Source organism: Colobus angolensis, unplaced genomic scaffold (genome assembly GCF_000951035.1).
Source record: "Colobus angolensis palliatus isolate OR3802 unplaced genomic scaffold, Cang.pa_1.0 Scaffold126, whole genome shotgun sequence".
Lineage (NCBI taxonomy): Eukaryota > Metazoa > Chordata > Mammalia > Primates > Cercopithecidae > Colobus > Colobus angolensis.
Genome location: NW_012113808.1, coordinates 1,107,923 through 1,119,643, shown reverse-complemented (window position 1 = coordinate 1,119,643; position 11,721 = coordinate 1,107,923). Strand labels below are relative to the sequence as shown.

The 11,721-nt window shown below is 46.9% G+C and overlaps 1 protein-coding gene across 5 annotated transcripts in view; it reads right to left on the bottom strand.

The window, feature by feature from the left end:
• Positions 1 to 4,346: 4,346 nt before the first annotated feature.
• Positions 4,347 to 11,721, bottom strand: part of LOC105505478 (chromosome unknown open reading frame, human C1orf198) — a 29,285-nt gene continuing 21,910 nt past the window's right edge. For 3 of the 5 annotated variants that reach the window (XM_011933313.1, XM_011933317.1, XM_011933315.1), the window contains exon 3: positions 8,848 to 9,878. In XM_011933313.1, coding sequence (XP_011788703.1) covers positions 9,276 to 9,878 — 603 coding nt within the window. In that variant the 3' untranslated portion in view covers positions 8,848 to 9,275. Of the gene's footprint in view, positions 5,822 to 8,847; positions 9,879 to 11,721 lie in introns of those variants that run through there. The other 2 variants (XM_011933314.1, XM_011933316.1) reach the window with 1 other exon arrangement.

Below are 11,721 nucleotides of genomic sequence, written 5' to 3'. Positions count from 1 at the left end.
CTGCAGGATGTTTAGTGGCCTCCCTGGCCTCTATCCACCGAATGCCAGTAGCACCTCCCTCCCCAGCTGTAACAATAAAAAACGTCCCCTGACACTGCCAAATACCCCCTGGGGTGGGGGACGTCTCTGCAGTTGAGAACCACTGCTTTATCCCATTTTTGCCAAAACTTGGCATGATCCAGCTCTCTATTTTTTTCTCTACCAGTTATTTTTAGCACTTTTTCATAGACTGATGGTCTTTAGGATTTTCTGTTAATTTTCTAGAGATCGCTGACCTCCTTTTGTTAATTTACAGGAGTGCCCTCTATGTTCTTGATGCTTGTGCTTTATTAGAATTGACATAGCAAACATCTTCTCCATTCTCTCAGCTAATTAACCCTACCTATCTTCACTGATACAAATCTAAACTTTTATGTAACAGATTATTTTGCTTTATGGTTTGTGCTTTTGATGTTTTATTAAGGACCTTTCTTGCCCTAAGTCACAAGCTATTTTCCTCTATTAGTTTTACAGTTTCACCTATGACAATCTGGTCTTTAATCCATAGAACTCACCTTCTACATAGTGTGGGGTAGGAACCCACATTTACATTTCTCTGTGCAAATTCATCCACCCATATAGTGGGAATCCTTCCTTTTCCCTGCCAGTTTGTGGTGCCATTTTGATTGTAAATTAGGTTCCCAAAGACACATGGCTTTGTCCCTGAGCTCTCCATCCTGTTTCATTCCTCCAGTTGTCTGTTCTTTCACCAATACCCACAAACTGTAATTCCATGGCCCTGTAACATGCTTTCATAACAGAGCAAGCCATCCTCCCTCACTTCTTTAGTGAACTATTTCTCTGTTTATAACTTAGAGTAATTTATCAGATTTCTCAAATTACCCAACTGGAATTTTTATTAAAGTTGCACTAACTCTCGGGTGGCTGAGGCAGGAGAATGGCGTGAACCCGAGAGGCGGAGCTTGCAGTGAACCGAGATCGCGCCGCTGCACTCCAGCCTGGGCGACAGAGTGAGACTCCGCCTCAAAAAAAAAAAAAAAGAAAGAAAGAAAGAAAGAAAGTTGCACTAACTTTATGAAATTATTTGAGAAGTAACTTTTCAAATATTGTTACCCATCCAAGATTATTCAGATCTTCTTCTAATTTTTCTATTTAACTTTTAGATTTTTCCTTAAAGAAGTCTGTGCACTTACGTTGACTCCTGGACACTGTATTTGTGCCTGCCATTATGAGGGGTATTTTTTTGTTTCTAGTTCAAATTGCTGCTTGTTAGGAACTGAATTGTCCCTCCTCCACCCCAAATTCCTTTATGTTGAAGTCCTAACCCCCAATATCTCAGAATGGGACTATTTGGAGTCTGGGCCATTAGACAGGTAATTAAGTTACAATGGGGTGGCTAGGGTGGGTCCTAATGCAATACGACTGATGTCCTCATAAGAAGAGATTTGGACACAGACAGCACAGACTGAGGAACGACCTTGGTGAGGACACAGCAGGAAGAGGGGCCTCAGAAACCAACCCTGCTGACATTTTTATCTCGAACTTCCAGCCTCCAGAATTGTGAGAAAATAAACTTCTGTAGAAGCCACCCAGCCCGTGGCATTCTGTTATGCCTCCCTAGCAAACCAATGCCCTGCTCTTCAGTTTATCTTAAATCCAGGGTTGCCCACTTGTTTTCTACCCAAGTTTGGGTGTGATTCAAAATCACTGATTTCCTCCAAGGGAGCTCCCTCTTGGTACCCAGGTTCCCGGAAAGCTGGCAAGTTCATCAGAAGACTGCCTTGGAGCAAAAGAGTAAATAAATAAATAAATAAAACTGCCAGAAAAGGCCATGAATAGTCCCACCCCGCAACAACTAGCATTCTCACACCCCCGGATTCAGCATTTTCCCTCCCTGGCTGCCAAGTGCTGAATATACCCAGCTAGGCTTTGCCTCTACGTTGGTGGCTCCTCCCTCTTGCATAGAAACACCTTTTTAAAAGATGTGTTACTAACACATACTGAGTTACTGCCAAACCTAGAAGCTTGGGAGCTGTTTTGTTTCCTCTCATAATGTGTAGACAGAATCATCCAACACTGACGACCCACAAACTTCATCACAAATACTATATGCCACTAAGTCGGCAGGTGCAATTACTCTCCCAGAAATCTCCAGTCCCGAAAGCAGCAAGGTCCCACTGTGCATGTTAGGAGAAGTCTGCCAACCTAAGTCAGCATTTTTCACCATTTTTAGCCTTAAAAGCTTATTTAATATGAGAAATTGACATCTCCTTAATCTATAGTTGGTAATTTACCAACTACACTTTAATGAATGGAATAGGGCTGATTGGCCATATTTTATTTTGCATTTCTATTCCCCATCCTCCCACCAAAAATCAGCTTTAACTAGATGCAACATGAAAGCTTTCAGGGAGGCAGCTTTTCAGAGCCACTCACCCAATACAATAAGCTTGTCTGGAAAGCCTTGCCAACGCTTCCATTTTGCCCGAGGGCTGTGCAAGCGCCCCCCAGGACAGAGCCCACCCCTCCTGCTAGGAGCCATCACCTCCCACAAACCTACAGAGAGGACCGCACCAAGACTGCAAAGCAGGCTTCCGGAAGTGGCTTAAGCTAGCTTCCATTAGCACGAACCTCTTTTTCCCTTTTGTGTTCAACTGCAATCATCTCCACAGGCTTCCTGACACCAGCAGAGGCCCATCAGAGACACAAATAGCGTTTTTTAAATGGCTTTATTAAAGGCTACGAGTATAAAATATGACTAAGTTACAAGTCGTCAGTAAGAATTTATTATTTTTGAAAACGTTAATTAAAGAAAGGGAGACCCAAAGAAAGGGAGGCTGTTCCTGACATCCACACAGAGGGTGAGGCTCAGACAGGTGACAGACCCCCACTGTTCCCAGTGGGGCTGCACCCCCAAACCCAGGGGGCCAAGGGAGGGGCCCGCAGATGAAACAGAGGCTGGTTGCTGATTTCTTGGGGGAACTTTTGTAAAAATGAAGACACTGAATCCTTGAGCTGAACCCCAGGTGCAGAGACCGGGGGGAGGTGGAGAATCCAAAATCATGCTCAGGTTTCTCCTGAAAAGTGTGTATTTTCTAAAAAATAAATATAAACTCCTGGATTTAGAAACTCCCTCCTGATGCATGGGAGGAAAAATATGGCAAATGTAGAGCTAAGAAACCATCTTTGCATAGACTTTGCCCAAGGTGCAGAGGAAGGTCTGCTGGTCAGGCAGGATGAAGACCCACACACGAGCCTGTGTCCTCCGGGTCGTCCCTTCTTCGAAAAGCAGAGCAAAGCAATACAACTTGAGGACTCCCTCCAAGATTTCCTAATTTTTTATTTACATTTAATCTCAGGAGGCTATTCCATTAAGAAACATTGTTATTAGAGTTAACATTGCTAGGTGCTGGGCCCCAGTCGGTACTAAGTGAGGCAGAAGCTTTCAATAATATCCACAGCCCTCAGCACCAAGAAGAACTTGGAGAGAATATTGGGCTTTATGATAAAGTGGAAAGAAATTAGAATTTCTGGTCGGGTGCGGTGGCTTACGCCTGTAATCCCAGCACTTTGGGAGGCTGAGGTGGGCGGATCACGAGGTCAGGAGATTGAGACTATCCTGGCCAACATGGTGAAACCCCGTCTTGACTAAAAAAAAAAAAAAAAAAAAAAAAAATTAGCCGGGCGTGGTAGTGGGCACCTGTAGTCCCAGCTACTCGGGAGGCTGAGGCAGGTCAATGGCGTGAACCCAGGAGGTGGAGCTTGCAGTGAGCCGAGATTGCGCCACTATACTCCAGCCTGGGTGACAGAGCGAGACTCTGTCTCAAAAAAAGAAAAAAAAAAAACATCAGAATTTCTCCCAAGAGAAGAGGCAGATAACCTTGGCCTAGTGTCTAAGACACAGGTCTTTCTTCTGTGCTACACCAACACTACAGAATACAAACGCATACATATACATTTGCTACCATAGATTCTATAACAGCCCCGTGCTCACCAGGCAGAAGGTGGAGGCAGGTGGCTGCTGATTCTGAGGATTCCTGTGTGAACGGTGCCGTTAGCCCCAAGGGGAGCTGGCGCCTGCTCAGGCTGTGCCAACTGGGATTTCTAAGCTCCTTTTCCCCTCACCACTGTGCTGAAACCTTTTTTGCCTCACATATATCGACTATACTTAAATGGTACAAAAGAACCAATATTTGAAAAGTTACAGTAAATCACTGAAGGAGAAAGATAAAATACACCTCAAGGAGCCAAATGAGCTTTAGGGACATAAAGCAACTGGCAAGAACCAAACCAAATGTTGGCTATGCCACAGCTTTGGCAGAAACTTTCCTGGAGGTGATGAGGGGTTGAGGTGAGTTGCGATGTGCTTTATTTTGGAGCCAGATAAAATATTCTGGAAATCATTTCAGAAGGTCCTATGAAACACGCATTTAAAAAAAAAAAAAAAAAAGACACACTTTGGTATTGAAACCAAGCGCTCACTGGCAGGCGTCGCAGAGATTAAGGCTTCAGGTGAGAACGCAGTGATGGCAACGTGGAGATGGCGCCATACTGGGCTTGAGGCTCTGCTTGCATGGCTCCTGCAGGCTCACACAGCTCAAGGGCCACTGGGCAGGCCAGCCTGTGAGTGCAGCAGCTTCCCTAGGGGAGGTGGGCCACCTTGTACCACTGGGCAGCCTTGGCGTCTGCACCAGCTCCAAGAGATACTGCTGCTATGACACCACGCAGGTCTCTACGGGTGCTGCTGAGGTGATCACAAACTCCACTCTTCTGCTTCTAGTGGTGGTCAGGGCTGGGGAAGGTCCGTCATGATGCAGCCTGGCTAGCCCTTAGGAAAAAGAATGCCCACTGCTCCTACCAGTCCCACGCTGGAAGACTTTAACACAACTAAGCAGAAGAGCCCTGTCCTCCAGCCACGCCTGCCATCTGCCCTGACTCCTGCAGGTGCCCAGTCCAGGGAACAACCAACAGGTCACATAAGCAACAAGAACCTCCAAGAGGAAATGGATACAAAACCAAAGAAAGTGGTAGCCCCACTGCTGATAATCTAGATACAAAATAATGAAAAGTTAATACAAAACTCTTTAAACATGCAACTCTTTTTTAAAAACAATGATCCGTACTCTGAATACGTATCAGGGCAGCTTAAAGACTACGCTGCCACATACCCGCAGTCTGTTCCCTGGAAATGGCGTGAAAGTGGAGGGCGGCACATGATGTGAGAGACATGGCTTCCGCCAGAGAAGTCCCGGACAGCTGCGAGTGCTGGCTAAGAAGGTCTCTGGGGGCCAATCTTTCCGGGGTCACGGCCAGCACGCTGATGTCATGGCTGATAACATGACCCTCAATCACCCCTCAAAAGGAACCCATATGTTGAAAAGGGGAGGGGGAGGGGAAATAATGGAGAAGGAGATGGAAATCACTTCTACGATTTTTGTGACTTGGTGGAAATACATCCTTTGAGGAGGGGAAAATTGGGTGGAGGTGGGAACAGAAGTTTTATTTACAAGATCTCCTGAAGTATTAACAGACCTTAAAAATTCCAAATGTAAAACTTCTGTTATCAAATCACTGAAAATAGCATATATATCTGGTTCTACCAAAAAAGAAAAAATCTGCAATATTGACCAGTTTCCAAATGATTAAGAAAAGAGTGTCAAGAAACCAGGAAAATACATAGGAAAAGGTGGCCCTTTTTATCCTCCTCCACCACACCACTTTGGAAAACATTTTAGGGTTCTTCACTGCAGTTTTCTAATACATTTTACCAATTGTCCAGAAAATCAAATCCCGTCTTCAAGACGACATTACTTGAGCTGACCTGTAGAAAGGACAAAAACATGGAAGACAGACATGAGCCTTTATTTTTTCAGTTATGCATAATCTAAAAACAGCATCTCATTTAAAACGACCCAGATAAAAGAGCCTACTTCTGTCTCAGAGGTTCCCTGACCTCAATTTATCTCAGTGCTTGAAATCAGAAGATTAAATAAAGTTCAATGCAATCTACACTCTGCCAGCATCCAACACTAACCCCTCTTCAACCCCAGGCATGGCTGGGAGCAGCTTACAGACCTTACAGAGAAAAGAACAATGTCTCTGTATTTTTCTATAAATCTTTTTCTGAATGACAGCCATGTTTCAATTTATTCATCCTAAATAAGAGAACAATTAATAAAGATATTCCTTCAAATATAAAACAAACATCACACGCAAACACAACAAAAAAGAACTTGCAAAGTTGAGAAAGTAAACAAAGCATGGAAAGAATGTGAAGCTTATTTCTTTCAGATCTTGTGAAAGGTTATGAGGTGATTTTCCCGAACTCCAGGCTCAGCCTCCGGGGCTCAAGTGATCCTCTCGCCTGGGCCTCCGACATAGCTGGGACTACAGGCATGCACCAGGTGTGCACCACAAGGCCTGGTTTAATTTCATTGTTCTTTCAGGAGAAAGGGCTTGACTGACAGGTCCCCTCTTGTAAGCACAGGCTGTCTCAAGCTGCTGCTGTTTTCATAAACCTTCTGACTGGCTTCCACTCAGCAGCCTGTTTCCAATGTCCCTTTCCTCCAGCCTAACACCGGCAGACATTCACCTGGTGTGCTGAGGTCCTCTTGAGCAAAGAAACCTTGACTGTCCGCCCTCCAAGCAGCCGGCAGGCAGAAAATGCATACATGGCAGCAAGAGCAGGCAATGGCCTGAGGGGCTTGCCCTTGACACCTGTCTCAGGCCCAGTTTGGCTGCATGTGAGACTGGTGCAGAGTGAGGCAAAACATGCAGAATGGAAGAGGTGCAATCCAGTCTTCCTTATTCTGGTTTCCTTCCAGTTTCTTCAATGCAGTGGCATTTCACTGTGCTTTACTCTCAGAAATCTGTTCTCTCAAAGGAATTTCATGTGCTGTCTCCTACTCTCCACTGCCCACACAGAAACACGTTCCTGCTTCTCTTTAGAGTAGGGACTATCACCTATTTTATGGAAATACGTCCTTCAGAGGAAGCCCCCAGTGCAGAGTCTCAGAGAAGAGTGCTGGTTAGGGAGGCAGCGAACACAGCCTGTCTGTAAGGAGGAGCTGATGGGCAGGAGGATGTAGACAGAAAACAGAATGGAGAGATGGGCAGGTACCAGAGGAGGCAGGAAACGAGAGGGCTGAAAGCACTGGCTTAAGAAGGTGCAGAAACATGAAGAGGAGGACAGGTTGGAGCGCTGACGGGGAGCCGAGGTGGGGAGAAGGTACTAGCACTGCTGGATCCTCCCTCCTCAGGACAGCACGTGCAGCCATCTGCCGAGGGAGGCATGGAAGCACTGGAAACCCGCTCTGGGTGACATTCAACGTTATCAGTGATGATCTCAACTCAACAACAAAATAACCAAAAATTTAAAAATGGGCAAGGGACCATGGGACACTTCTCCAAAGAAGAGACACAGATGGCCAATCAGCACATGAAATGAGGCTCAACACCACTCATGATCAGGGACAGGCAAGTCTAAACCACAGCGAGACACCACCTCAAACCCCTTCGCATGGCGCTAGCAAAGACACAGAAAATAACAAGTTTGCAAGGGAGTGGAGAAACTCAAACCCATGTTGATGGGAATGTAAAATGACGCAGCTGCTGTGGCGAACAGGATGCAGGTTCTTCAAAAAAGTAGAAATAGAACCACCATGTGATCCAGCAATTCCACATCTGGGTATGCACCCAGGAGAAGGGAAAGCAGGGGCTGGAACACATACATATTTGTACATACGTGTTCACAACAGCACTATTCCTACCAGACCACAATAGCCAACCTAAGTGTCTGTTGATGGATCGGTGGATACACAAAATGTGGTCTAAGCACACAATGGATTATTAGCCTTAGAAGGAAATTCTACACATGCTACAAAATGAATGAACCTTGAAGACACCACACTAAGTAAAATGTCAGTCACAAAAGGGTAAATACTATATGGTGCTACTTATATGAGGTACCTAGAGGAGTCAAATTCACAGAAACAGAAAGTGGAATGGCGCTTGCCAGGAGCTTGCGGGGGAGGGAGAAATGGGATGTTAGTGTTGAACGGGTCCAGAGCTTTAGCTGTGCGGGTTGAAAGGAGTTCTGGAGATGGATGGTAGTGATGGTTACACAGCATTGAGAATGTACTCAAATGCCATCAAATGTATACTGTAAAATGGTGAAAATGGTAAATTTTATCATAATAATATTTTATATTAATAATATTTTATCATAATATTTTATAATAATAAAAAAACTTTTAAAATTCAGTATGTGGAACCAGCCCAAATGCCCACCAATCAGTGAGTGGATAAAGACACTGTGGTGTATATATATATATATATGATGGAATACTACTCAGCCATAAAAAGGAATGAATTAATGGCATTTGCAGCAACCTGGATGGGATTGGAGACTATTATTCTAATCATAAGTGAAGTAACTTAGGAATGGAAAACCAAATATCATATGCTCTCACTCATAAGTGGGAGCTAAGCTATGAGGATGCAAAGGCATAGGAATGACACAAAAGACTTTGGGGACTCAGGGGGAAAAGGTGGGAGAAGGGTGTGGGATAAAAGACTACAAACTGGGTTCAGTGTACACTGCTCGGCTGATGGGTGCACCAAAATCTCACAAATCACTACTAAAAAACTTATGTAACCAAATACCACTTGTTCCCCAAAAACCTATGGAAACAAAAAATTTAAAAAAAAAAAAGAACAGTGACCACAAGAACCAAGGAGTCTCAAGAGCCATAGGAGGCCGGGTGCGGCTACCATGGAGGAAACTGCATCCTGGGCTCACTCCTCAGCAAGGCAGCCAGGAGTCCAGCAAGGCCCACAGACGGGCAAGACCCAGTGTGGCCTCCCAAGTGTGCCTGCCCACCTTGCCAGCAGGCAGCTTGCCAGCAGGCTGCTACCCTGGTCCAAATCCAGGCCAATCCTAAAGAGCAGACCATTGCCTCTATGGATAGCTCCCAAAAAGAAGGCCTAACACAGCCTTGAGCTGTGACAGCCCTGGGCGTAGCGCCTTCCGGGGGCCTCTTCTGATAGCAACCCCCACACCCGGGAAAGCGCAGTGGGCCACGGAATCCACTAACTGGCACACAAATCAGGGCACCCAGATCGACTCGCAAAACTTGTCTTGTTGCATATGTGTTGGTGGTTCAGCACACTGAGCCTAGGCATCCACTGAGGAAGAGGCAGGGGAAGGAGGAAGGCGGGGGGAGAGGAAAAAGAGCATGGGCACCTGTGGCCTGCCTGCTTTGTGGGGGACCCTCTCAGTCCCCATGGAAGAAGGTGCAACCCTGCCTGAGAACACGTTGGTGCAGGCCACCCACCTGTGCAAACTTGGGTTCCAAGAACAGGGTGTCTTCCCCGTCGTCCTGCCTGATGTCAGGAGACGGCAGCTTCCCCTCGAGCTGGGAGGGGGCGGCCTCATGCAGTGTGCTGCTGAAGGCCTGGACGGGCTGGGGTCTCTCGCGTTCGGTGCTCACGCTGGGAAGAGGACGCTGCTCCTGACGGAGGGTGCTAGGCCTTTCCATCTTGGCCTCCCTGTCCTTCGGGGCAGGTTCCTGCCGGTAGCAGGGAGGCAAGACCTTCTCCCCCTTCTCCATGGACTTGATCTGGCTAGGGGTCAGCGACTGGAACTCGGCCTCAGGCCCCTCCCCTCGGGACCTCTCAGCATTGATCTTCCAGAAGGATGCTTCCTCCTCCTTCCTGACGGGGCCCAGGGCGTCCAGGCTGGAGGACCTGCTGCCTTGGGAGGACTTGAGGGCCTGGGAGCCCTGGGAAGCTTTGGACAGTGGTCTGGGTTCGCTGGCGGTGGTGCCGTTGCTCGGCTCCTGGATGGACAGGGCGGAGATACTGAACTCCATCTGACTCTAGGGTGGGACGTGAGAAAGGAGAGAAAAAAGAAAGTGATACTGAGAATCGACCATTACAGGTGTGCCAGCTCACGTACCCCCTCCTCAGCATGTGGACGCATGCCAGCCACACACGAGTTGTTGCCCATGTGCTGGAACTGTCTTGAGTGGTGGGTATGGTCAGGCCTTCCATTGCACAGCTGAAATGCATCAGAAGCTTAAATGCCAAGGCCGGATGAGAGAGTGTGGGTGGTGCTCCCCTCCCAAATCTCATACTGAACTGTCATCCCCAGTGCTGGTGGTGGGGCCTGGTGGGAGGTGTCTGGATCATGGGGTGGATGCTGTCTTCATGATAGTGAGTTCCCATGAGATCTGGTCATTTAAAAGGGTGTGGCACCTCCCCCTGCCTCTCTCCCTCTTGCTTCTGCTCTGCCATCTGAGATACCTGCTCTCCTCTGCCTTCCACCATGAGCCACATCCCCGAGGTCTCCCCAGAAGCCAAGCAGATGCTGAGGCCATGTTTCCTGTGCAGCTCGCAGAACTGTGAGCCAATTAAACCTCTTCTCTTTATCAACTACCCAGTCTCAGGCATTTCTTCAAAGCAACACAAGAACACACTAATACTAATACAACCCCTCATGCTCTATGCTACATGCAGCTCAAGGCATCTCAGTATTACCGATGAGTAAGGGCTCTCTGCTTGGTAAACAGGGCACCTGCCTGTCTCCTCCAGCGTGGTTCTAGCACCTTCCTGGCAGGTGATGACCCTCACTGGGAGAATAATGAGGAAAGGTGCACACTGCAACACAAGGGCACTCGCAGCCAGGGTCAGAACCCAGCCTCAGATCACAAACACCCAGAGGGCAGGGCCCAGCACCCATCACAGCCCATGCCCCACATCTGAGCACTCACAAAATGCTTTCCTTGATCTGGATGCTGCTAACCACAGTGATCTCTAAAAATGATACTGCTGAGCTGTTTTGACCACCAAAATCATTACATGGCAACCTAAACCACCTCTTTGGAGTAGAATGTTGTCTTCCAAGCTCTGCAGAACAAGCAATTTGTAATCTCAATTATGTCTAAAATCAATTCTGAAGACTTCTCTCTTCCCTCACCATTTCTACTCCCTCATACTTCCCTGCCTCTTTCTAAAATAAATTAATATGCCAGATGTGGTGGCTCATGTCTGTAATCCTAGCACTTTGGGAGGCTAAGGATAGAAAATCGCTTGCGCCCAGTTCAAGACCAGCCTGGGCAACAAGTGAGACCCCTTCTCTACTAAAAATTTTTTTAAAAAATTGGCAGGCATGGTGACACATGCCTGTGGTCTCCAGCTACTCAGTCGGCTGAGGTGGGAGGATTGCTTGAGCCTGGGAGGTCAAGGCTGCAGTGAGCCACAACTGCACCACTGCATTCCAGCCTGGGCAACAGAGCAAGACCCTGTCTCAAAAAATATATTAAAAACAGGCCGGGCATGGTATGGCTCACGCCTGTAATCCCAGCACTTAGGGAGGCCGAGGCAGGTGGATCATCTGAGGTCAGGAGTTCGAGACCAGCCTGACCAACATGGAGAAACCCCATCTCTACTAAAAATAGAAAATTAGCCAGGCGTGGTGGTGCATGCCTGTAATCTCAGCTACTCAGGAAGGCTGAGGCAGGAGAATCGCTTGAACCCGGGAGGCAGAGGTTGTGGTGAGCCAAGATCGCGGCATTGCACTCCAGCCTGGGCAACAAGAGTGAAACTCCATCTCAAATTAAAAGAAAGAAAAAAGAAAATATATACTAAAAATAAATAAATAAAAGTAATAAAACTACATGACAAAAAGTTTGGGAAATAGAAAAAAGAAAAAGAATCAGT